At 41.5% G+C, this 25,199-nt stretch overlaps 2 protein-coding genes and 1 long non-coding RNA gene across 11 annotated transcripts in view; all 3 read right to left on the bottom strand.

Annotated features, from left to right (window-relative positions):
* Nucleotides 1–4,521, bottom strand: part of rapgef6 (Rap guanine nucleotide exchange factor (GEF) 6) — a 131,280-nt gene extending 126,759 nt beyond the window's left edge. For 3 of the 6 annotated variants that reach the window (XM_034890791.1, XM_034890792.1, XM_034890795.1), the window contains exon 1: nucleotides 4,068–4,521. In XM_034890791.1, the coding sequence (XP_034746682.1) occupies nucleotides 4,068–4,142 (75 nt within the window). In that variant the 5' untranslated portion in view covers nucleotides 4,143–4,521. The remainder of the gene's footprint in view (nucleotides 1–4,067) is intronic. The other 3 variants (XM_034890793.1, XM_034890796.1, XM_034890794.1) reach the window with 2 other exon arrangements.
* Nucleotides 4,522–6,144: 1,623 nt separating this feature from the next.
* On the bottom strand, nucleotides 6,145–8,428 carry LOC117955978. The gene is made up of 2 exons (XR_004659169.1): nucleotides 7,311–8,428; nucleotides 6,145–6,742 (listed from the first exon to the last, which is right to left on the bottom strand). It is a non-coding gene; the product is annotated as an uncharacterized LOC117955978 (long non-coding RNA).
* A 183-nt stretch (nucleotides 8,429–8,611) lies between these two features.
* Nucleotides 8,612–25,199, bottom strand: part of fnip1 (folliculin interacting protein 1) — a 39,722-nt gene continuing 23,134 nt past the window's right edge. For 3 of the 4 annotated variants that reach the window (XM_034890799.1, XM_034890803.1, XM_034890802.1), the window contains 11 exons: nucleotides 25,009–25,080; nucleotides 23,394–23,529; nucleotides 22,277–22,478; nucleotides 21,488–21,573; nucleotides 16,229–16,375; nucleotides 14,130–14,299; nucleotides 11,898–13,620; nucleotides 11,551–11,716; nucleotides 11,099–11,299; nucleotides 10,870–10,985; nucleotides 9,837–10,481 (listed from right to left, as the gene is read on the bottom strand). In XM_034890799.1, the coding sequence (XP_034746690.1) occupies nucleotides 10,403–10,481; nucleotides 10,870–10,985; nucleotides 11,099–11,299; nucleotides 11,551–11,716; nucleotides 11,898–13,620; nucleotides 14,130–14,299; nucleotides 16,229–16,375; nucleotides 21,488–21,573; nucleotides 22,277–22,478; nucleotides 23,394–23,529; nucleotides 25,009–25,080 (3,098 nt within the window). In that variant the 3' untranslated portion in view covers nucleotides 9,837–10,402. Of the gene's footprint in view, nucleotides 9,176–9,836; nucleotides 10,482–10,869; nucleotides 10,986–11,098; nucleotides 11,300–11,550; nucleotides 11,717–11,897; nucleotides 13,621–14,129; nucleotides 14,300–16,228; nucleotides 16,376–21,487; nucleotides 21,574–22,276; nucleotides 22,479–23,393; nucleotides 23,530–25,008; nucleotides 25,081–25,199 lie in introns of those variants that run through there. The other variant, XM_034890804.1, reaches the window with a different exon arrangement.

The raw sequence follows: 25,199 nt of genomic DNA, 5'->3' as shown, positions 1-25,199 counted from the left end.
TTTTAGTTCCCTCACACGCCAAACCCTGCAGTGGAACCCACAGGGCAAACGTGGTAGATGGAGACCAAGAAACATCTGGAGGAGGGGTGTCACAGCCGAAAGGGAAAGAGTTGGCTACAGATGGCAAGATCTGGAGAAGCTGGCACAGAACAGGACGAGGTGGAGAATTATTGCCAGTTGCCTATGCTCCGCCTCGGAAGGAAATTCCTTCATTTTTTAAATTTAAATTTTTATCATCACATTCGCAGGTGCTCTATGACAGGTAATGAGTCTTGGCCTGTATTTCCCCCACTTTTCTCATATTCACTTCATAAAATAAGTACAAGTTCTCATCGCATTCTCTCAGCCCAGCTTTTGATGGTGTGTAATTCTCTCACTGCCATCTCTTTTGATTACTTCCTTACAGCCCTATCTCGGCGTTGGAGAGTTTAGGTTTAGTTAAACTATTATTTTTTTGAAAAATATAGGTTTATCCATGCTATTTTTTTTAGTAAACTGCAAATCCTGCTCAGAAAAATGCTTAAAATTAGTAATTTAGCAATAACAGATGGTTGCCAAAAGCCTCCAAAGAGAGGAACCAGGAACTGGTTAATGAAGACAAGGACCGAACACACCAGTATTATTCTTAACTTTAATTTGTTGAGCTGCGTCAGAATTGAGCAAATCACCCTTTTTGGTAAATTCTGCTAAAACACACAGAGTCTTTTGAAACAGGTTTCTTTGTATACGCTCCAAGAATACAGCACCATCGACCACATACTGGTCTGCATCTCCTCCTCCTCTGTTCTGTTCATAGCGGCTCCACTGCTTGCGTAAAAAGGAAGAAGTTACCACTTAAGTCTGTGTTTCTCTTTCTCTTCCTCACTTGCACCTTCCCTAGGGGAGCCTGTGGCTTTGTGATGGTTGGAATTCCCATAAATGTCTCACATTTACTGGGCGCAGCTAAAACTACCGTTAATCACCCAGCGTGATTTGTTGTCTGTTACCATCAGGGCGTCTGGATGGCACTGTGAAAGGTAGGCGGGGAGGGAAGAGCTGGGTGGAAAACTCACGAAACTGGGAAAGGTCAACGGGGCATAAAACCTGCAGTGGGAGAGATTACCCACCAAGCCAAACATCTGCACAGGAGACAGACCAACCTATAGCACGTCTTAAAACTTTCAACACCAAGAAATTTAGCTCAACCAAAAACACTTTCTAAGAAAAACAACGCACCTTGTTCTTATGCTATGCTCATCCACATGTCAGATGATTTAAATCCAGCTCTGTGTCATGGCAGCGTAGTGCAGAAAAACAGTTTTGCTTCCCTTCGTGGCCGCTGAAGCTCCAAGCTCAGCTGAGCAGAGGAGCGGCGGTCTGCCCGAGATCCGCCGGATTACATGTCATTTCATCGCTCTGAACAGACCTCGGCTAGTCCGAGCTCCATGTTCTGGCGCCACAGAGGGAAGCCAAAACACTGTTCATCCAAACGTACTGTCCACACAAAGATGACACAGAGCTGGATTCAAATCTGCAAAGTATCCCTTAAACTCCAAGGCTTATAATATACTCAAATAGAATCAAACTTGGGGTGTTTACAAGGGAAAAACCTTGAAACCATAATTAATAGTGCCAATAAAAATGGGAATGTATCCCCATCAAAGGCTGCTCAACAACCTGGAGAGGGAGCTATTCCCCAACAAGGCAGAACAGACACCGGGAAATGCCTAAACAGATTGTCAATCTCCGGGGATGTCGACGCTGTATCTCGGCAAAAAAAGTGGAAGGGCCGAGCCGTCCCTGCTGCGGCCACTGGCTACTGTAATTGTTACTTAGCTAACATTAGCTCGCTAACATCACCTGGCACTGGGGGACAATGGTAACAGATTTTTTTTAAACAAAGTAGTCAGTTATCTGGCGAGAGCAATGCGCTTTCCTGCGCTGTGACAGGAGTGTGAATAAAACATTAAGTTGTTAACTTTTACTAATTTATTGGCCGGTTGTGTGTTTTTTTGTACATAGGTTAACCGGAAGAAAAAGCTACTTGTGCGTAGAAAGTGCACTAACTACTTTGCTGGCGGTAGAGTTACTCCTGTCATTCTTCCTTCCTCATGTATACGAAGAGAACTGGCATAACTCGGTTATTCACTTAACTCGGGTAACTGCTGTGCATGTAGTCACACTGAGTGAGTACTTACTTGCAGCACCACATTCAACAACAGTTTAACAACCTTGCCAACCAGTCTCATGGCATCCTTGAAATCTGGGAAAGGTCTCTAGACTCATGTTTGGTCTGCACCTCCTCCCTTATCAAAGGTTCCTCTATAATAGGCCTGAACAATTGCTTGGTGGTTATTTGAGGGTGTAATTTATCATTTAATGATTTTGTATGCATGATGGTCGGCTACACAATGCTTGGTGAGAGCTCCATTACCACCGTTTATGTCTTTAATATTTGCAGTCTGTTCAATCATCATGATTGACAGGCTGAGACAGCCGTAGACTACAACATGGCTTTATCGTACTGTTGCACTGAATGTGCTTTTGGTGGTTTTAAATTATGACTGAGCATAAAAAGATATTAACACATTGGCTACTTTTTCAGGTTGGGATCTGGCTTTAGTTTCAGTTGTAGCAAAACCACACGTGTAATGTGTTTTTACAATTACAGGCAAGGACCTCAGTACTTGTAGAGTACTCATGTCATGAAAAGAAGCATTTCATTTGTGACAAATTCCACACCCACCCCTATAAACATTATGAATAACTGCATTGAAACATGTCACTGTATTTGTCTCTACTTCAGCTATAATAATGCTGGTTATAAAATTGGAATTTTTGAGAGTGAGAAAAAAAGAGGATTTTTCCACTGCATTAGGGAGGATACTGCTTAATTTAGTTACTTTCTCAAAGTGCTACCTATCATGTGTGTCTGATTACAGAAATCAGAGATCTACTTCATTGCTATGACTGTGTCATATTTTTTTGTAGGCTAAACAAGGTTGTTATGGTTTGTTCAAGTGCACACAAAGCTCACTATGAAGGTGTGAAAGAAGCTTTCTACCCAGCATGCACCCACAAAATAGAGGATCAGAGCCATAAAAAAGGACCTTTTTAACAGTGTCATGCAAAGCTGAAGGATAGCAAGGTTGGATTTTTTTAATTTTTTTTAATTTTTTGTGATCTGATAGTACTTTGAAAAGTGCTTGCACTTCAAAACTATAACCGGCAGCTGAACATTGAAGAGAGTACGCCATGAGCTATTTTTGGGCTCAGAGCATAAGTAAAGCAATGACAAGCCAGCTGTGTTTCCACAGCTTCATGTAGGGAGGAGGCAGCAGAGGGAAGGAGGAGGGATGAGAAAGCTGTGGTGATTTAATTTAACTGGCCTCATTCAAGCTAAAGTTTACACAAACTACCTCCGGGGCTTAGACATGTAAGCCCTCTGATGGGAAGCTGTGATGTTATGTTTTGCTTAGTAAGACTGTTGGTTGGCAGGCACAGAAGTTATTGCAGTAGAAGAGGGTTATTCCACACTTGTCATGTCAAGGACCAAAAAATGATGGGTCTTTCTTGTCTAAATATTATAAAACTACCCTGAAAGACTTGAACATATGATGGGGACCACTGAGACCCTCTCTAGGACCAAGTGCAGATCCTGCACTCTAGTTTGGCTGCCACTTAAGCCTCTGATACATTTTGTCCTGAATGATTTGACTCGACTCTAGGTTTTTCTATTTCAGTGTTATATCTGCATTGCACGTCATAAAGTTAGAGCTGTTGTATTTTAGCCTGGCCAGGACTTCACCCAAAACTAGCCAGTTAGCTAAATGTTGTTTCCGTTACAGGCTCTTAATTAAGTCATGTATCGTTACAGTGTGTACTAATTAGCATGTGAGTGTATTGAAAAGTCCAAATGACATAGCTAGCAGGCTAGACCACAAGCAACTTCCTGTGGACTAACTTCAGTCAAACTCCAACGACAGCTGAGTGAAGTTTTCCTTCAGCAAGGTGAAGCAACAGTTTGATTTTTGCTAACGTTAGCAAGGCGATGCTAATGTAAATAAAAAAACGATAGTTTTGTTTACCTCTGCTGTCCGTAGGGAGGGCGGTTTCTTCAAAGCCAGTTTGAAAGAAGTTTCCATCGCGCCGGTCATTTTCATAACTTCGGCTCCAATCCACCTTTTAATTGCTCTCTAGGTATCCTCACATTCACGTCTCCTAGTTGCTCTTTTATCCGACCCGAGCTGAACAAACTCACATCTCCGTGGATCTTGTCTTCGCCGAGTCGAGCATGGATGGAGTTTACCGACCAGCTCCTTCTCCTCCAGAAGATTAAAACACTTTTAACTAACGTTACTGCGCTTCCGAAAAACAGTAGATTCCAGCAAAGTGTGACAGAAAGTTAAATCTATGGGACCAGTGGTCTTGAATTCTGTACATTTTGTTAAAGGAAATATCCACCTCAGTAGCCGGCGTCAGTCAGATCCAGGAGTTCAGATTTAGATCCCTCCTCCTCCAGCAGATCTGAGTGTGGAGAGTTGACGACATCTGTCTGCACAGAGATGATGCTGCATTCAAACAATGTCGGAAATAAAGGTATTTATGACTCTAGTGATATACACATGGACGACTCAAGTGTTGGCTAATGTTATTTTACCGCGCAAGATTGGATTATTGTGTCTATAATATGGATGTTTATTACCGCCAACGTGATGAAACTATAGGGTAATATGACAAACTTTCGCAAAATAATGACTTAGTAACCAATCGCAAAATGACTTAGTATCTCAAATAATGACTTCGTTTCTCAAAAGACACTTTCACAAACTAATGAGAGTGGCTCAACAAAAAAGTATTTAAAAAAAAAAGTAGGCTTATTGCATCAGCAGCATGTAGCCTAGAGAAGAGTCATTAAAATGTCCTTATGCTACTTAGTTACAAAGCAAAAGCAAAAAGCTAATATTATACACCAGAAACTATACCATATCAATAAACTCCGTATCTCCGTTCCTGCATGTATACCAAGTGAGCACGGGTGTATTTATTTCTTGAATCAATTCCATTTTTTGTTTGTAAGACATGTAGAAAATGCTATTTATTTTTTCAAAAGTGATATAGTCGTATGGGAGCTCGAGTGTACGAGCTTCATAAGGAGTCCTTCAATCCAGCATAGATCCTCCCTTTGATTTCTGACACTTCTGAAGTCAGATTGCTCAAAATGCAGGATTATCAGGATCACTCAGACAACTAAACTGCATCTAAAAGCAACAGCTCACTCAAGACATTCAGTAGTTTTGCGGGAAATTACTGTTAAACCTTAATGTAAAAGCGTATCAACGTGCTTTTCCGATTTATTTATTTTTTAAGATCTAAATTTAGATTAAACGCTTGATTTAATCAACAGTGCTTAATGGGACGTTTTCCGGTCGCTCTCTTAAAATATATATCCACGTGAAGACAGTAAGAATAGTCCTACTGAAATGCTGTCAGTGACAGGAGACTCGTATTTGCTGCCAGTGCTTTTAGCCAGGACACTCCTTCCTTTATTGCATAACTGTGGTGTGTGTGCTCGTTTCGTTTTACCTCCCTTGCCGTGGGGCGGGTGGGGTGGAGCCACAGACAGTTTGTAAATCCCAAAAGGTGGTTAAATGCGTGATCCAGATGGTGAGCAGATCACTGGAAGTCAACCCACCACCAAACCAACGTGCTATACTTACACAGAGTTCGCACTGATTTATCGCCAGGCTATTTTCCAGTCTGTTTGAAAAAAAAAATAATAATGAGGCAATTTCACAGTAATAGATTAATTTTTGATAAACTAAGAAAGAAAAACCGCAAACCTAAAACCAGTTCACACGTGACAATTCCACAAACTGTTGATAGTTTATTCAAGTTTGTGGGGAAAGTAGAGAAGAAACCACAGCTGCTACTATGAGATGTGAAGAAACACAAGCTTGACTCAGAGCTAGGCCTGTGGTTTCACAGGTGGCTTGGGATGTTGTTGCTTTAATGCAACGTCTTCTGAACAGGTACAAGCCAGTGTTTGGATCTACTGCGCTGTCACAGAGTAATAACCCTAACCTTCTACTCTCAATATTTACTCCAGAACTTTCTCCCCTTTTCCTTTTGATTCTGTGAAAGAAAAAATTCCCAGAGACCAAGTACTTAACGTCGCATCTTTATTGCACAACATTCCCATAAAATTGGGAAAAAATGATTTGAGGAGACAATTCTTAAAAGACATTCTGTACAAATACATGGAAATAAACAGAGTATGTACAGTTTACATGAAACGTTACACATACCGCGGGCAACTTTATAATTTATTCATATACAAAGAGGGAAAAGCAGATAGATATTCATACCGTTTAAACATAATGGCTGGGTTGTACAAAATGTAGGCTGATACAGCGGAGCATCTTTAATGCAGTAACAAGCATGTGTACAGCCATTTTACCAGCAAAATGAGTTCTCCAGAAGCCTGTGATGCATTCATGCCACATCTCCATTAAGACTTGGGTCAAATACAGGGTGCGATTTGAGTTTATAGAAACGCCGTTCTCGGGGTCACACTGACAGTTATTCCTGCTTTTTCATCACATTTTCAATTCAAGCCATTCTCTGTGTAGAGTTACCTAAAGCCCGAGACTCACTCACACAATTTTTAAAGAAGATTATTAGAAATTTGGGGAAGTTACTTTCCAGACTCAGGTGAATTTATATTGAGCTGGCTGCTGTCTGTCCCTCCGCCTGCAATTCTCTTGCCACCTACATACATTCTTTGGGCTGAGAGAGTAGTGTTTGTATGAGCATATAGTATGTGTTTGAAAACTCAGTACTTTTACCCTGCTTTTGGCGTTTACTATATTGTGAATTGTTTGAAAAATTTCAACTCATCTTATCTTGTCTGTACAGAGTCCTGGAGGTGACATGGAGGGGGTGAAAAAAAACATGTACTGGGGACTAACACTTTTGCGTGATCATGACTTTGTTTGGCAAGATCTTGAGTTTCATTTTCAGATCTTGACTTTGACATGGAGAAAAAAAATGTTTTTTTAAAAATTAAAATTATAAAAACATATACTAGGACAAACACTTTTGCAAGATCTCAAATTTTATTTGCGAGATCTTCACTTTGACATGGAGGTCCATGAAAGTCGAGTGTTCGAGTTTGAAAGTCAAGATCTCGACTTTCATAGTTGTAAAAAAAAAAGATTAAAAAAAAAAAGATGATAAAATAAAAAAAAAAACATCTTGACTTTCAAACTCAAGATCTTGAGTTTAGTGTTTATCCCCAGTAAGCTACTTTTTTTTTTCCTCCATCTCACCTCTGCCATATATCTGCAATAAAAAAAAAGAAAATAAAGATTAATTTCCAATGCTGACATCCCATGACAAGAAGAAGTAATAATAACGTACACTTTATGCCCAGGACAGAAGCTGTGAGAGCAACTCAACCTCCCTTTTCCACCCAGAAAATCGCACCCCGGCTATGTGCTACATGGCAGAACAACTAAAATCATTTGTCAATGTCGTGGAAAATCAAACAGAAAACAAAAGAAAAAAAGTCTGCTACTATAGTATTGTATTTTGCGTGTTTTTGTGAGTACAACTGTCATTGAAACATGTTTGAAAATAGTGTTAACCGATATATACAGTGTATATATATATATATATATTAATCCACTGTAAGGCCTCCTGTGTTCCTCTACCCTCTCTGTAGCAAACATCAAAGACGTAAACATCGTAAAAAGGTGGCAAAGCTATAAAAGTGTGAAAATATCTCAGCATTTTGGTTCTAAAATATATGTAGATGATGCATGTTTTAGCTTTTCCACAGTAGAAAGGGACCCTTCTCCTCCCTTAATCACATTCTAAAGCAAACACGTGTGTAAAGGTCATTCCTAAGGAATTTAACAGCCTTTCCTTTTTCAAAGAACACAGCATAGAGTCTGCACGCAGTTGATGCTGACATTCCTCTGATTAAAGTAGCTTAAAAAGTATACTTCAGGGTTTTCTATGGGGCAACTGTAAATGTGTGTCATCCACAGCCCATTGGAGGATCTGAGGTAGTGCTGTACCTATGATAAGAATGTCAAAGCCACTTTTAGCCATTTCAAAAACAGGTTGTAGAACCAACAATCACGGTGTGCATCGATTACCTCCATGTGGACACAAAATAGACTTAAGTCAGGTGTGCATTTCAATCTGACAAGAAAATCAAACTTCTCATTGAGATATCTCGGGGAAATTTGGCCTGTAAACAAATACGTGAAGATAAATGAAATAACATAATTGGCATGACATAATGTTAATGATAATGTTCTCAATGATATTTACCTCAAAGTAATGTTTAAAAATGTTTATGTCAAACTTAGTCACTTTGTACGACTGGGTTTAAGATTGTCCAGAGAAGGTAAAAAAAAAAAGAAGAAAAAAAAAGATCGCGATTCTGATGGCGCCGCCAGCGGGCCTGGACAACTTTTTGTTATTTCAGAGGTTGCATCAAGCTCACATTTGAAGATGGATACAATATATTGGTGTTGTATGAAACTAGATGATCTAAGGAATCCAATGGTACCAACCACGTCATGCTCGTCCGAAAGGTGGCTAAATATCTAGCAGTTCCATTTTCCAATGGGTCCCTTGACCTCTAATCTCAAGATGTCTGAAAGAAAATGGGTTCTATGGGTTACCCGCAATTTATTCTGGATTAACGACGGTTCATTCACCAGACAGTTCTGGTGCCGCTGGAAGTTCCGCCGGACGTCCCTCACTTTTTCGCTTTCTTTGTGTTCTCTGGTCCCATCAAGCAACAGCAACCGGAACCTCTGAGCAAAGTTAAACGCTGAAAACGGCAATTTTTGAAGACCGTTTGGATCGTGCAACAAGGCAGGCCTGCTTGGTTTGTTTGGGGAATGACTGTAAGGATTTACATAGACTATGTTTACGGTATTAACTCTCTAACTGGGACATTTTGGGAGCTATAGGCGGGGTTCTGCTATGGACAAAATACAGATGGCGATGTACTGGTAAGAGCAAATTACATTTAACCATGTATCCAGCTCATTTAAATAGCTCATGTTACTGTATTGTGAGAACTTCAATCAATCTTAAATGAGGCGTTTTGTTTTGCGGGTGCAATTGTTGCACCAAGACAACTTCCTTTCCAAGACTATATTGCAGAGCCACGCTCGCGGCGTTGGGCTTGGCACCGCCCACAAAAGTTGTGATTGGTTTAAAGAAATAAAAAACAACCCCTGACCATTATTTATTCCTTCTATCCAGAAGTGTATGCTCCTGTTGCCAGACCTTTCTCCGCAGCGCTGTGGAGACAGCGCCTGGGGCAATGAGAGACTACCCATGAGTCTCTCCTTACAGACATGCCCACTTCATGCTAATCCCATGCAGCTTTGGCAGTAACCATGCAGTTGTCTCTCATGCAGAATACATCTGGTATTTTCACCTATCCTGAAATGGTGTATTAATATATTTCTGCATTTTGTGGTCTTGGAGTTGCTTAAATTGGGTATGACTGCAAAGAGACTCTTGTAGATGCAATGACAGTAATTGTATTTCTGTGTGATGATAGTCATCATTTTCTAAAATTTGAGTTAATGTATAAATTACCTTTTGTGACCTCCAGCATAATCACATGAAACTTTCATAGGTATAGCTATAAGTGAGTATCTCAGCTGTTTCCAGAACAAAAGTGCTCCCCAGCCAATCGCCAAAAAATGCAATTCTTGCAGAAATCTCCAACTGATAAAAGTTTTTAAAATGGTTAAACTTTTCACCAAATCTGTGTACCAAATGGTATCAACTCAAAGACTTCTGCAACAACTTAAGTGACATGAGAATGGCCTTATACACTTTCAGGATGTATTTAAATGAATTAATTAAATGACTTAATATTTATGACTTGAAGAACTTGACACAGTGCTGAGCTGCATGTCAAATCCTCAGGTTCCCAGCTTTCAAATGCTGTGGACCACTTTTATGTTGGGTTAAAGTCTCATTCTCAACTGGAAAAATGTATAAAGTCTTTGGCTTTTGTGTCCAAAAAAAAAAAAAAAAAATTCTGCTTTAAAAGAAACATTCAAACAACTGGAGAAGGTCATTTCAGGGATACTTCAGTTATCTGCAGAGCATCACTCCATCTGTGGGACTGTGGTCTCTAGTTCCTCCCTGTGGTGTAACATCTGTATTGCACCACATTCAGCAGCAATGGTAGTGAAGGGAGGAGCTGGCTGTGGTCCGTAAAGATGTGCGCTGCTAAGGCTCAGAGAAAAGATCCTACTTTGCTCAGGCATGTGGGTCAGGAGACCATGTCGGGGTGAACCATGGATGGCCATTTTTGGTGCCAGACTGGCACAACCTCAGACAGCTCACTGCTTGGGACCTTAGTGTCATTACAGTCTCATAGTAGGATCTGGGCCACATAAGGGGAGTGAGTGCTGGCCACTGCAGCCAACAGGGGAAGATCGCTGGACTCGATTCTGCAATGATGCCAGAGCAAAGATCAGGATAAGTTAAATGTCCTACTTAAAATGACAGAAAAAAACACTGAACACTAGGAACATTTTTGTATGGCCCTAAAACCTTTACCTTACGCAAAAAACTGGCAAGATAAAGAACTACAGAGCATCTGCACTGTTTTACAGTTCCTTTTTATCCCAAACATTTCAAATTATTTTGTGTGGCATAACAATGTCTACACAACACTGACTGTTAGTGCATGTTTATTTACATCGTCATGTGTGTGCACAAGACAAAACAGACACCAGCTGCTTGATGTCAAAAACTACACAGGGTAAATTTTAGTAATATATTTTAATGTCAAGCCTTAAAGCACCTGTGTGTTGAGAATTAAGGTTAACTGCTTACCCCAAGACCATGCCCAGTTCTTTCACATGGACTCGTGTCTGGCCCTTCAAATACTCAGCAAGCATCTTACTCTTAAAGTAGATTTCCTGCAGGCGGTCTTCAAGGTGCATAATACACTAAGGAAGAGAGGAGAGAGAGACAAACACATGGTTGATAAAGCACAATAATCAAAATGGTAATGACTGTATACCAAAAGATAATCAGTGTTCGACTGAGAGGTGTAACATACAAAGTTGGGTGAGAGGTTGAGTTTGTAGAGCTGGTGAGTGGATTGCAATAAGCTGGAAACCAGGTTCGACACCAGGACTTCCTTCCCCAGCTTGTTGATGTCCGTGGCTCGTCTCTGACTGCTGGCCACCTGCACTGTCCACTTGTCTGTGTCCGCTATAATGCAGACGGCCTCCGCTATGGGCTCATCCAGTACTGGATGCTACAAAGGACAGGAAAATGTTTTCACTTAAACCAATAAAACCCATGCAAAAGGGGAATTCATCGCATATTAATGCATGCCTCGAACTCTGATGTACATGAGCAAGCCTTATAAATTAATATTATAAATTATACTACTTGTTTTACAGCAACAGTGCAAGGGTGTGTTCAAACTAAGGATGCTTGAGACATTTAAATGGCAATTAAAAAATAGCCCACTAAATAATAGGTTGAAACACTTCAGTTCTTTACCTGAACAGCATGAGTTAATTCAGCCATGAGGCACTGCCGTAGCTTCTCTTCACTTGGCAACCCATGCAGTACAAAGTCTGGCACGTAGGCGGGGCAGTAGCCTCCAAACAGAGACCGGCCAAAATTGGCAATGCTTGGCTTTGAGTAGTTCTCTACCAACTTTGACCTTTAAATCAAACATATGAGACAAGACATTACTTTCTTGGTTGTCAAATGATGAAACTAGAATGTTAGTCTCACTTATTCCCTGCCGTCATCATTACTATGATTAGACCTTGAACGTGAACGGGAAAAGAAAGTTAGCAGGGAAGTGGGTCTGTGAATGACTGTAGCAGTCCTCTACTCACCCTGGGAAGGGCACCAGCACTTCCTCCTGCCAGTCCTCTGTCTCCTCACTCTCACTGTCCCCCAGCGCACTGTCTGAGCTCTCGTTGCGTGGTATCTCCCAGTCATTGACAGGTACCACCTTACACTTTTGGTCATCTTTGCTGTTGCCGTTTCCATCCTTTGGGATGGGGACTGACACCAGAGGACCCTTGTCCTGCTCAGCAGAACAGCCCCTGCAGCAGCAGGTGTCAGATGAGTCTGTAGACCCACACCTGCACCTCCTCTGGACATCTAACAAAGTGTCTTTCTTCCTGCTGGACCCTGCCTCAGCACTACCTGAACCTAAACAGAGACCCAGACCTCGACCCGTGACTGCACCCTGAAAGCTGTGACCCGCTAAGTCACCGATACAAGGGTCTCCCGAGGGGTCCAGCAAGTCTTTGTGCATACTGTCTGTGGTGCTGGCCTCTTGCTGTTTGGCCACATCGTCTATAGTCCTAGTCTCTACAGGGTTTTCCGGGCTGAAATACTCTTCAAAATCATCCATATGATTTAAGCTCCAGGGGGGCATTGAACTGGACACCCGCTGCAGGGTAGGAGCCGACTTGGTCTGTTTGGTTTGGTCCTCTGATGCACTGGGGTTGCTGGTCTTTGAATCTGCGACTCTGTGCAGATGCTGCAGTTGCTGTTGATAATGCTGTTGTTGCTGCTGCAACAACAGCTGCTGGTGAAGTGGATGCTTGTCCTTGAGGTGTTTCTTGTGCTTTTTGATATCCTCCTCCACCTTCCTTCTGCGGCTCTCTGTGTCAGACTCAGGAGACATGGAGTCTCCAATAAGGAAAGTGACTTTTGATGCCAGCTCCTCCTCTTCTGTTAGAGACAAAGCCATGGGCCCTATCATGGTGTTCCCCGGTATCAATGGTACTGACACTGCAGCAGCCAGGTTCTTATCTGGAGGCTTCTTTTCTAGAGGGACCCCCAAGGGCCGAGGAGCCAGCACTCTGGTGGGCTGGCTCCCCATGCCCGCGTCCACCCCAGCTACTGCCTCAGAGTTTTTATCCTCTGTGGTAACAGGAGTTGGGGGTGGACTTGATGCCAGGGTCGTGGGTATGGATGGGACATTAAGTTGTAGGTCTCCCTTGGTCTCTGTATCCAGCACACAGACCTGCTCCCTGGGTGATGCCGAGCAAACACGCAGCACTGTCTCCAGTCGGGTATCTGTGGCCATTGGGCTGCAAGACTCCCTGGTTTCAGATGCTTCTACAGTCCTGATAACAGGGTTGTTACCCTGGCTTTGTCCCGTCTGTAGCACACTGCTCCTGGACCCATGACTCTCACTGCTGTCCTCCTCCTCTTCATCCTCATTCGTGTCCCCGGTGCCATTCTCCACCTCTGTGTCTGTGTATGTGCTGCTCTGGTCTGAAGGGTAGCTGCTGTCCTCTGCCTCGGTCTGCCGACTATGGGCTCCTTGAGACAAGTAATCCCCGCTGGGTTTATGGACAGTAACCAGGACATAGTCTGACTCCTCCACCTCTCCTTTCCTTAGGGAGGTGGTGATGAGGGAGCCGGGAATGACAATGGCCTCATCCTCAGCGCTGTCCAGCATGTGGGTCTCCCGCAGCTCGGAGCAGCGGATGAAGTATGTGAGGACATAGAGGAGTCTCTGGACCAGCTCCTGTTTGCGGCCTACCACCACTGTCCTCGACAGCCGCACCGGGGATCCAATGGACCCATACAAGTCTCCTAGAAACAGTGACGAAAAAAACACATTAGGATTGCTGAAAGGGTCTTTAGATTCAATTTCTTTGAACAGGTAATGCCTGCATAATCATTGGTAAAATCATGTAAAAAAACTGTGTAAGTTTCTTTTACTTTTTTCCGCTGATTACAATTTCCCAAACTTGTAAAGTTATGTTTGAACAATTATCAGGCAATCATGCCCATTTTTTTCTGGCATGCAATCCTCACTTATAAACACTAGGTGTCCCCATGAACTCACTTTCTATAGGTTTCTCTTGTCACTTGAGAACTTGAGGGGAAAATGTGGACTATTCAACATACTGGTTAAGATGTTATGGATAATTAAGATGGATATCATTACTTGCCATATGCACCTATACATTTAACTAAAGCTATTTATATATATAAAAATGCACACATTAGCAAATTTTAGACATAATGGAGTTGCATTTAGAGAAGAAAGTCTAGTCCTAAATTGCTAAAATTATTAATAATTGGAGGTTAGGACTCACCTAGCTGTGCCCAAAGTGGGTTGTAAGGATGCGTCTTTGCGAGCATGTCAACGCTCTGGGAGGAGTGTTTCTCCAGGAAGATCTTGATTGGAGGCTGCCCATTGGGCATGACGGTGGGCACCCAGGCCAGATGATTGGTCAGGATGGCTGTTAATAACGCTGGGAGGAATCTGGAATATGAGATATGAGATCGTCAGCAGAAAGTAGAGGAGAATTCAGAAATTGACTTCCTAGTTAGGTGCACATTCTCAGTATTCCTCCTGACCTTATTTGGTTAGGTCACATGTTTTCTCACGCCACGCAAAGCTTTAATTAGAGGTTTTCTTGCTGGACTGGACACACAATCATTGTTTGCAAAACACACATACACAGATGTATGCGGAGACATTCACGCGATCTATTAGCATGATTCACTTCTCAGTCCTGACCACAAGTGTCTACTTCCTTTCCTGTCTCATGACTCAACACTGTCATGGTGTTAGTAAAGTTCAATCATGTGCTAGAACAGATGCGACTGCGGCAGTCATCGGAATACTGCTGGGATGCTTCAGAAAAGACATGATGTTATACAGCAAGACAAGTTGTTGCCAGGGAGACACGATGCTTCATCCGAGAGTCAACACTATGTAAAAGTAGTTATGTGAAAGTCATTCAAATGAGTGCTGGTGGAAATGGTGACTTTTACTGAGAACTTATGCTAATAATAATGCTTTTATGCATGTCAACATTCAGAGAGTATAAGAAAGTTAATATCTGTGGACCATGTGGTGTGGAATGGATGTTTTATAAAAATAAATATATAAAACAAAAACCTTTTAATGATAGTATTCCCCAATCTTCAGAATTAAAAATAAATGTAAATCAAAGGAGTTTGGGTGGCACTATGATGTATGTTTACATGATATTTTCTGTTGCTCATGTTTGAATTTCCACTTTCTTCATCCATCTTGGCTGTGGTTGCTTATGCAACATTGTTGGTGTCAGATTAACACACAGGAATACTATTGTCATATTCACTCATTTATCAAGCTTAAATACCAAATGTTCTCTTCACTTTTGTTTTGTATTTTACACTTTTTTTATAATAATGATAAACTTCAGCAGCACCTGATTTCTTTCCTTAAGTCCAGTCCACCATTGACTCTTCCTGTATATTAGATAGGTTAGATCTAAGTGAGGTATAGATCTTTAAGGTTAACTTATACCTTGTTGTCTTCAGGTTTTATTTTAATGATTGTTTTTATCATATTTGTTTGTTTATTTTTTACTCAAGTTTGTCCTTTCTTTCCTTTATTTGCAGGTTTATCTAATAGATTTGCTTTATTCAAATCAGTGGTGAAGCTTAGAAAAACATTTTTCAAAAATGTTGGCAAATATTCCTTTCCTTCAAGACACACTTGATGAAATAATTCAGTTGACTGTACTGAGTTCTACATAAACCAACTGTACTGAATACTGGTGCCATGTTCAATAAAGGCCTTGCTACCAATTCATATATGTACAATTAGCAGTGGCTTGACATGGCTTAGTAACAGCAACAATAAGCAATTAGAGACTGGCAGGGATCTTCTCATTCACAGCTCCCTCTGAGGCAGACAAATAACTGCAGAGGGTGAAAGATTCAGTGTGTGTGTGTGTGTGTGTGTGTGTGTGTGTGTGTGTGTGTGTGTGTGTGTGTACAAGTGTAAGAAAGGGAGAGAAAGACCATGACTATGTAGAATAGAATAGAATGAATGGTGTTTGTGAACCTGTATGTGTTTTTCTGTTAATAAGCAAAGTGGAAAAGCTATGCATGGTTCTTTATCTCCGAGTGTTGCAGTGCCCCTCTTTATATTTAGGAGCATGCTTGATTCCGGTCTGCTTTCCTAATGCTTTTCAGCTCAGAGAAGATCAAGTGGGGATGAACTGTCTGGTTTTCCCAGGAGGTGGGTTTGCTGTGGCCATACAAATGCCAAAACCCATTATGCTATATGATAGATAAGTTTAAAAAAATATATAATTTAGTTCCTTTATCCCAGTTTTGGGATACAACCTCTTCTGCAACATTTTTAGAAATTCATTGACTGATGGCGTGTTGTGATTACAAGCAGACACTCAACTGGTTCTTGGAGGCCTGCTCCATCAACGTGGAGAACTCCTTCATGAAGTGACCGCAGAGCTGGTTCTTCTCCGACGCTCCAGACATCATAGTCAACCAGACGGGTTCAGCCACCCGGGGCATGGTGTAAAGGTCGCAGATGGTCATCCTGGAGAGGAGGTATGGCGAAGAAGGGATGAAAGAAGAAGAGGGCATGGAGAGAGCAAAAAAAGGGAAGATGGGGAAAAAGAGAGAAAACCGACAGGGACAGAACAGAGACATTATTGTCTCATGGGGTAAACAAAAGAGATCTCAGTTCACAGAGCTTTGCTGTCTGCCATGGGGGACCTTGGTTGTGTGTGCGTTTGTAAAAGTCCGACAAACCCCGCTCACACTCACACTGTCTCTTGCACTGTACAGCCTGTGTGTGAGCTTGTGTGTATATCTATCTGTATGTGTCCATTGAGAAGGACTGGAGTTTCCATGGAACGGGGGGCGTGTTGGTGAGCATGTCTCGGTTGGAAGCCAAGCTTTGACACAGGGGCAGAGGGAATCTCTGCAGCCTGAGGAATGTGAAAAATCTGGCGTTTTTTGTCAGAGGTGAATTATGGACTGCAGCTGTTGGAAACTGGGTTTGAAAATGCAAAAATGGACAGCATAATAAAAAAAGATGTTTCATATGCTTACTGTTATTCCTTGCAAACATATCAAGTGAATCCATATTACAATTGCAAACTTCAGCAGTCGACTTGATACAACAACAACAGAGCCAGATTAATTTCAAAAGTAAAGTGTATAAACCCGCTGCTATCACCCCATGTGATCTGTAATCGTACTGATAAACAATAAACATTTGTCCCGTTTTCCAAACTTGATTAAGTCTTACAAGAAACTGCAGGAGATCCAAGACAGTAAAGAAGGTTAATCCTGCAGAGAACTTACAACCTCTTTAGCCTATAAAGACCTGGTAACAGAGGAGATGTAGACAGGCCTGATGCTAAGACAAGACACAAGTGTCACACAGTGAAAGTGGCCTTCACTCGTTCTCCAGCATTCCAAGTATTCAACCTACAGCTTAGGTTGATGCATTCTTTCAAAGAAAAAGGAACACTTTGTGCAGTCTTTGTTTGTGGGTTTATAAGAAGAAGTTCTCATCAACCTTGTGCAAAAAGAAGAACTAATTAGTTAAACTGCACTGCAATTGTTGTTGCAAGTAGTTCTTTTGTTGTAATACTAAACCTGCCCTCTTGTGAGTTATATCCTCACAATGACAGTTATTGTGTTAATGTACAAGGATGCCAATTTTGAGAAAACCGCAGCCAAATGTGCTTTTGTGTGGATTTTTTTTTATTTGATTAAATTTTTAATTTCTGTCTCCTAAAACTAGCATGGTCTTGCTTTCTCTATTTTCAAGACTAAACAATTCAACCATTGTATAGGTAAATTACAAAAGACCATAGTATGACTTTTGCATTGAGGGATTGACGTGATAGCTCATCTAAGTTTGACTGATCTTATTCTTGCCAATAATTTAATAATCACTGATGAATTAACAGTTTTAGAGGGGCCATAGCGGGGTAAACCAGAATGGACTCAATGTCTCTTGTGAATCAGAACACCCAAAACATACCTGACTCTCTTCACATCTTGTTGTCAGGAGGGTGGCAGAAATTGTTTTTTTTGGACTGCAGCATCAAATGACCTTATAATGCTGTATTCATTCCTGTGTTATAAACAGGTTGCATTATTTGTGGCCTTTTCAGCCCCGCTTGACCCCTGCTGTGTCTATGTGTATTCCTCTACTGAAATCAGTGTCTGAGGCTGAGCCAGTGCTAGATGATTAGAAGGAGTGTGGTCTCAGTCTCTCTGCAGCAGCTGTTCAGGTGAACTTTAAAAAGCGTGGCTGTGATGTGAAATTAAACTGCTTTAGGCTGTGGAGACTAGAGATTTAAATTACCTCACTATGGAGGGAAGCAATTCAAAAAATTCTTACCTCATCTATGACTTCTGCTGGGTTTTCCTAAGCCAATTCAAAAAACCTCCTACATTTTGCAAGTTATAACTGTACAGTTATGGTCATCCTCTGGTTACAATTACTAATCAATAATCTCAATTTGGAGTGAAACTGCATTGCATGCAAACATGTATGCACTATACTGTACTTTCCATGTCAAAATAAATGTGTCACTATTACTGGTTTAACCACTCCAGTCAGATGTTTAGTATAAAACAAAAATTTCTGCATTATAAAATTGTACAGGGTAGATTTTAACTGCTTTTCAGTTGCTGCTTTTTTATTTTTTGCAAGTTTACTTGATGCTATTATAGGCCCTTAAAACTGATATGTTAAGCACTAATGTCAACTCTGAAGCAACTACCAGGCTGTAGAGTCCCACCGCTTCAGGGGGCTGCTTTTTGGTGTGTACTTTCATCTAAGGTGCTTCAAAGAACAAGGTGCGCTTTTATGCATGTGCGCTAAAATAGGAGTAAGACTCCTAACGCTAGTGTGTTAAGTGGGTTTGCCTCTCTCAGTACTAGTGCTTGTTCTCTAACTGCAAACCCTAACATAACCCCAATATAGGCTGGTGTGACTTTAATGTGCGCATGCCACTGCTAAGTGTACAGCTTATCTTTGCCAGCATGCGTGGGTATGTGTCCATGCCCTCCCTCAAACTACGTCAAAGCAGAATCAGCATTAAGCAAAGTATTTCCTCCAGTTTCCTTCTGTAATGTTCCATGAAGTCAAACTCCCTTAATGGCAAAGGTGGCTACACTTATAATTAGCTGCTGTCTGAAGGTGAGATTTTACAGATATTGTGTTTGTCCCGGGCAATAGCTTCCCTCCTGCTGGCCCTCCACCAGTGTCTGAGGTAGATAGGGTTGCCACTCCAAAGGGTTGGGTTGCTGTGGCCAGCTGCCACCAGGCATATGACTGCAGCAATGAGGGGACCTCAGACAAGGGACAGCCACCAGTGTGCACATACACACTTAAAATAGGTTTGTGTGTTTTATGAGTTCCAAAGTCATACAGTATTGACAAGCACATCACATCCATACATACATGCAGACAAACACAATTATAGAACCTAATCAGAAAGAATTTTGGATTTGATATTTGAAGTCATCACAAATAAAACAGGATAAAGGGTAGCTGTGGTGCAGAGTTGAGAAGTAACTAGCTTCTAAAATGTTGACCAAATAAGCCTTCCAAAGCCATACGCAAGAACTCCCAGCATGCACTGCAGTTACAATGCAACATCTTTGGTTTGCTCATGACAGTTATGGAACAGTGTGTTCCTACTTTCTTTTACCCAACATATCTTACTGGGCTTGGTATTCATGTTATCAACTACTGTATACTGTATACCAGTATTTTAAATAATCACTTCACATAAAAAAGAACCACAAAAATATGAGAAAGGGCAGTGACTGTTAGCATCACACTATCTGAACACCACAGCGAGTATTCATTCATTATTAAAAGCTGCAACACCTCAGCCCACTGCATAAGTAACTTGAGCGGGGTAGCCAGATAGCTCAGTTGGTAGAGCGGCCGGCCATTTATAGAGGTTTACTCCTCCACTGGTAGGTTGTTCCAAACATCTTGGAGAACAACAGATTTTCTGTGGATGTAGGCTTTCTCAAGACAGTTCTGTCTGTTCATGTAATCCTAGACACACTCGATGATGTTGAGATCAGGGCTCTGTGGGGGCCATGCCATCACTTCCAGGACTTCTTGTTCGTCTTTACACTGAAGATATACTTTTAATGACCGTAGCTGTATGTTTGGGGGCGTTGTCCTACTCTGCACACTCTGTCAATTATTTAAAATTTTGACTCATCAGTCCAGAGCACCTGCTGCCATTTTTCTGCACCCCAGTTCCTATGTTTTCGTGCATAGTTGAGTAGCTTGGTCATGTTTCCATTTCACAGGTATGGCTTTCTGGCTAGAAATCTTCCATGAAGACCACTTCTGGCCAGACTACCGGACAGTAGATGGGTGTACTGAGGTCCCATTGGTTTCTGCCATTTCTGAGCTGATATCACTGCTGGACATCTTCTGCTTTTGAAGGGAAATGAGCTTGATGCGTTTTTCATCTGCTGCACTAAGTTTCCTTGGCCAACCACTGTGTCTACGAGCCTCAACGTTGCAAGTGTACCTGATGATAATTGATGCTGCTTTAAAGGCAAAGGGTAGTAACACTAAATATTGATGTTTTTAACTATTTTCTTATGTTCACTCACTTTGCATTTTGTAAATTGATAAAAATAAACAATCATTATTTATATTTTTTAAAGCATTCTTAGTTTACAGCATTTTTTCACACCTGCCTAAGACTTGTATTACAGAAATGGGACCAGTGCCTAGTGAACAGAGGAACTACTGCATGTAACAATGTTCTCTAGTGAACCCAGTCCATGCTTGGAATGAAGGGAATGGGAAAAATACTTGTCATTAAAGCTGCCGAAATGTCAGCTGCCAACACATGATTAGTATGGGCACTTGGTGACTTGAATAGACTGGACTAGGCTTTAGATGAAATACATGTTAATCAGTTTATATATGGCTACACTATATTTTAGGAATTTAAATGGAAAATCTCTGATGTGAAAAGTCGATTCACTGGAAAAATTCTATCATAGTTGCAATTCTGACAAATCTTATTAAAAAAAAAAAACAAGAGCTAAAAGAAGAATCTATTTGAAAGATATGACAAGTGTGTCATAAGCTTAGTGCCATGCCTCTTTTACCTCTGTCCTTCCCCAGTGCAGCAGCTACTTATTTTACAGGTCCTTTACCTTCTCTTTCTACACACCTACCTTTCCTCCATCATATCCCATTAACATTCCCTCACTACCAGGAAAATAAAAACACACTTGCAAATGTTGTGCATTGAGGATTGATGTTGACAAACTGAATAAATCGAATAAATCAATTTCCTGGAAACAGATTTTAAATGTCACATTTTCCTGAGTGTCTATGATGGGGAGACCTTGCACCCAGGGGTAGAATGAATGCATAGAAACTGAATGGCAGTGATGTTGGCGTCGGTGAACTGATGCAAATAAACAGTGTAGTAAAAAGGCCTATTCTGGCATAATAAAACTGAACAATTGTGTTTGGCTGTTTTTTGTCCCATGTAAAAGGTTCCAGTGTGTGTCATGTTTGCAAGTTTGATCATGAGGGAAATAAAAATAGAATAGAGAAATAGAGATAGAAATATAAATGATGCTGGATTATTTATCCTTCATAGTGAGAGAATGTAAGTTGATGCCCAACCTGAAGTCGTTCAGTCCGTCCACCATTCGGCTGTAGGCCAAAGCCCTCTGGCTGGCATCAGCTGACCGCCGACTCATCTTCATGGCCTTGAGAGTGACACAACACACATGCACTTTGAGATATTTGGCACTAAAGCTGACACACAAAGTTACAGGAAAGGTGGAGCAAGAATTTGTGAGAGAGAAGTGAAAGGAGGGGACTGAAAGGAAGATGGAGGGTAAAATTAGAAGTCATCCAGAGCTTTGATGATGCTAACAACAAACACCAATAAACAGAACCACAGATATACAAGCTATGACAATTGACCAGACAATCTGACAGCGACACTGCTCATTACAACAACAAAGGGGGCTAAGGTTTGCATTTTATACTATTCATATCTCAATACTAAATGGAGTTCTCCGACCTACTTTCTTTACAGTGTAAATCAGGGAGCTGATCAAGAATTTAAATGCAGGACTTTCCCTTTAAAAAGAATAATTATTTAAAGCCGCACACACGTGACCAGCGGTAAAAACACTGCGCTGACCTTGTCGCCCCTGATCTTTCAAGGCACAACCAATTCCAGAATCAATGATGACGTAAACCTATGCTGCACTTTGCCTGTCTGTGCCCTACCTCACAGTTTTGACGTGGAAAATGTGCAGGCGGCTTATCACATCAAGACAATATAAGTAAATAAAAAAGTTAATAAAAAACGTTAATGTCAGTGGAAGAAACACAAAACACAACTTGTTTCAAATACAACATGTAGTTGGTCTATAGTCACAGTCAAACAAATTAAGTCACCTGTTCAATAGCGCTCTTGAGTTTGTTCATGTGGCTTTCAAAGAGAGGGAAGTGGGAGAAAAAGAAATCCTGGAAACGGTTGTTCTCCTCAGGGTTGGGGGACAGCATGAAGATTACCCCGATAGCAATCTTCTTCTTCCGAGCCACACCAAGGCTTGGTACACCGCTTTCATCAGACATGTTAAAGCTCTCCTCGACTGACCTGATCCGGACAGGGTGCAAAAGGGAGTCAATTTGGGAGCCAAGGCAGATCTGATACAACTTCCAAAGCCTGAAATATTTGTGAAGCTGCTCAACCTTCCAAATGTTTACTCGCCATGTAAACCTGAATCCTACTACTTTTTCCTGTGAAGATGAATAAAGTTATACCTTACCTTATATATGACATCACTAGTCAGAAAACTATTAAGGTTCCCCTAGATACGTTTCTTTCTTGTACTTTTGTAGCAGCTTTATTCTGTCAACTACTGCTTAGATATAACCAGTAAATATTCTAATACAACAAACATGTTCCATGTTTCAACAGCAGAAAAAGATACTTAGGCATATCTGTGGAGCAGGGAAATGTCAAACATGTCAAAAGACTTTCCATCCTAGCCATTTTTAGTTTTGCAGCTGGTAAACAAGATGCTTTGGTGCTGCTGAACTGCCTAAAAGATTAGAGCACTCAGAGGCTGACAGCTGCATTTACAGTGACAGGCCAACACAGCATCCTCACTAGTCACAGTGCTGTGTGTGTGTGTGTGTGTGTGTGTGTGTGTGTGTGTGTGTCTAAGTGCAGCTTTAGTGTATGGCAGCAGTGTGTGTCATTTTTCAGTTGGATTCTGAGGAAGTTCTAGCATAATAAACTTTACTAAAGGTCGTTAGAGGGAAGAAAAATGGAGGGGGGTTATCAATTGCAAAGTGTGTGTGTGGAAAGTTGTGCAGGAAAGATCACGAAGGTGTCTCCTAAGCGGCACTTTAATTACACTAAGTTTGCGTGAGTACATATGAAAGACTTTACTCTTCACAGTGGTTCTGCATGTACATTCATGTGTATGTGTGTGTGTGTGTGTGTGTTTGTTTGAATATGTACCTTGCACAGGCGTGTGTATATGTACGATTGTGTGTGTCTCACCATCGGGGGAAGACGCCGTTTTCCAGGCTGGTGGTTTGGCTGCGGAGCCATCGACGCTGGTAACTGGAAGCGCAGCTGCTGGTCAGGGAGGAGCCAGGAGATGGGAAGGGTGTGATCAACAGGCTGCTCAGAGAAGCTAAAGGAATAGGTGATGGCATGGAGAGAAGGATTAGAGGTAAGACAGCAAGAATAAAAAAAATGAGAACAGAATGGAATAGGGAACAGATGGATGGAATGGTGGGTGATGGAAGAGAAAAAGGTCAAGTATGAGTCAGACAAGTGTGTAGGGTTACTCATTCTGAAGAACACATTGTGTGCACACCCACCCACATTATCTCTCCCACACGGAGATAGACAGAAATCTAGAGGACAATAGCTATACTACTTACTAAGACCGAGATCTTGAAAAAGGGCAATTTACAGAACACAAAAAACATACACCTTTTAAGCTCCTAATTACTATTACTGCTTTCATTAGAGATCTAATATCAGTTAGCCTGCTAGCAGTCACATGCTGCAGGATACTTGGCTTTGCACCAGGCTGACATGGTCATGACAACCTACACGCATGCATGCATACATACATACGTGCATGTACACACACACACGCACGCACGCACGCACGCACGGGGTATTTATAGCCCGGGAAGCACGCACTGATCAATGGTCACATGTACCATTTATACAGTGTGTGATCTTAAGTGTATGACGTATGAAGGGAAAGTTGTCGACGGGAAAAGATTCGGTGTCACAGTGGGACGTGTAAGCATTTGTCTTTGTCAAAGTTAGGTATAGAGCATGTGGGGAGGTGGAGAGTGTCAAGATGAGCGAATGAGGCTCAAATTAGAAGCTCATTTACCAGTTTTGAGAGCTGCTATATTTAATCCTTTGCATGGGACCCGGGTTTGAGCAGAAAGCGCAATTCCTGTCATACCAGTCATGCCAGTGGGGCATGGTGTTGTTTGTAATAAAGGGGGGTCAGTTTCCATTGCACAAGGTTTTCCAGACCCTAGAGGCCCTGTAAACACCTCCAGCCCTGCATCATCTCTTTTTTTTTTTTTGTGGTTTGAGGTCAAAATACAGAATTGGCAGTGGAGAGAGGGATTTATGTTGTGCATCTTTCTCACTCTCTTTTCATACACACCCTGGTCAGCCTTGAGAAGGTGCACCTGTGGCTGCTATTAATGAATGGAAAACCGGGTGCATATTTGTCTGCATACCACGTTAGGGAAGTTACAGCTTAAGTACCACCGTCTAAAGAAATAATGCTTATGTAACCGTTTGTGCTCTTGACCTTGAACAGTCAAGTTAAAGAAGATCAACCATTTTGACCCACAAAGTGCTTGAATAAAAATAAGAAAATTAACACATTAGCTCCCTTATTCATGTTTTGAGGAAACAATGACAGCCAGATATTGTATACATTTGTGGGAACCTATGATGCATTTGAGGTGAAAATTTGTGAAATGTAATAGTCCAATAATTCCCTGATTTACACTTTATCTCCTCTGTTTCTTGGTCTTTGATCTTGACAAGAATAAATGTGAACTCATTTCAAAGCTCTGTAGAGAATGTAGGTCAATCTAGGCTTTGACTCCTAGTCTCGTTAACCTACCTGACCTGGCGATGCCGCTGTCCCTCTCGTCGTGAAGCCCTCGGCCAGGCATGTCCATGGGATGACTGTGTCCTGTAGGAAAAGTGGAGGAAGATGGAGAGAAAAAGTGAATGGTTGGGTTAAGGGTAAAGGAAAAGGGGTTGGGTCAATTGCACAAAGGTCTATTGGGATATAAAGAAACAAAGTAGAGA

Source organism: Etheostoma cragini, chromosome 13 (assembly GCF_013103735.1).
Source record: "Etheostoma cragini isolate CJK2018 chromosome 13, CSU_Ecrag_1.0, whole genome shotgun sequence".
NCBI lineage: Eukaryota > Metazoa > Chordata > Actinopteri > Perciformes > Percidae > Etheostoma > Etheostoma cragini.
This window is presented reverse-complemented; position numbering and strand designations above follow the sequence as displayed.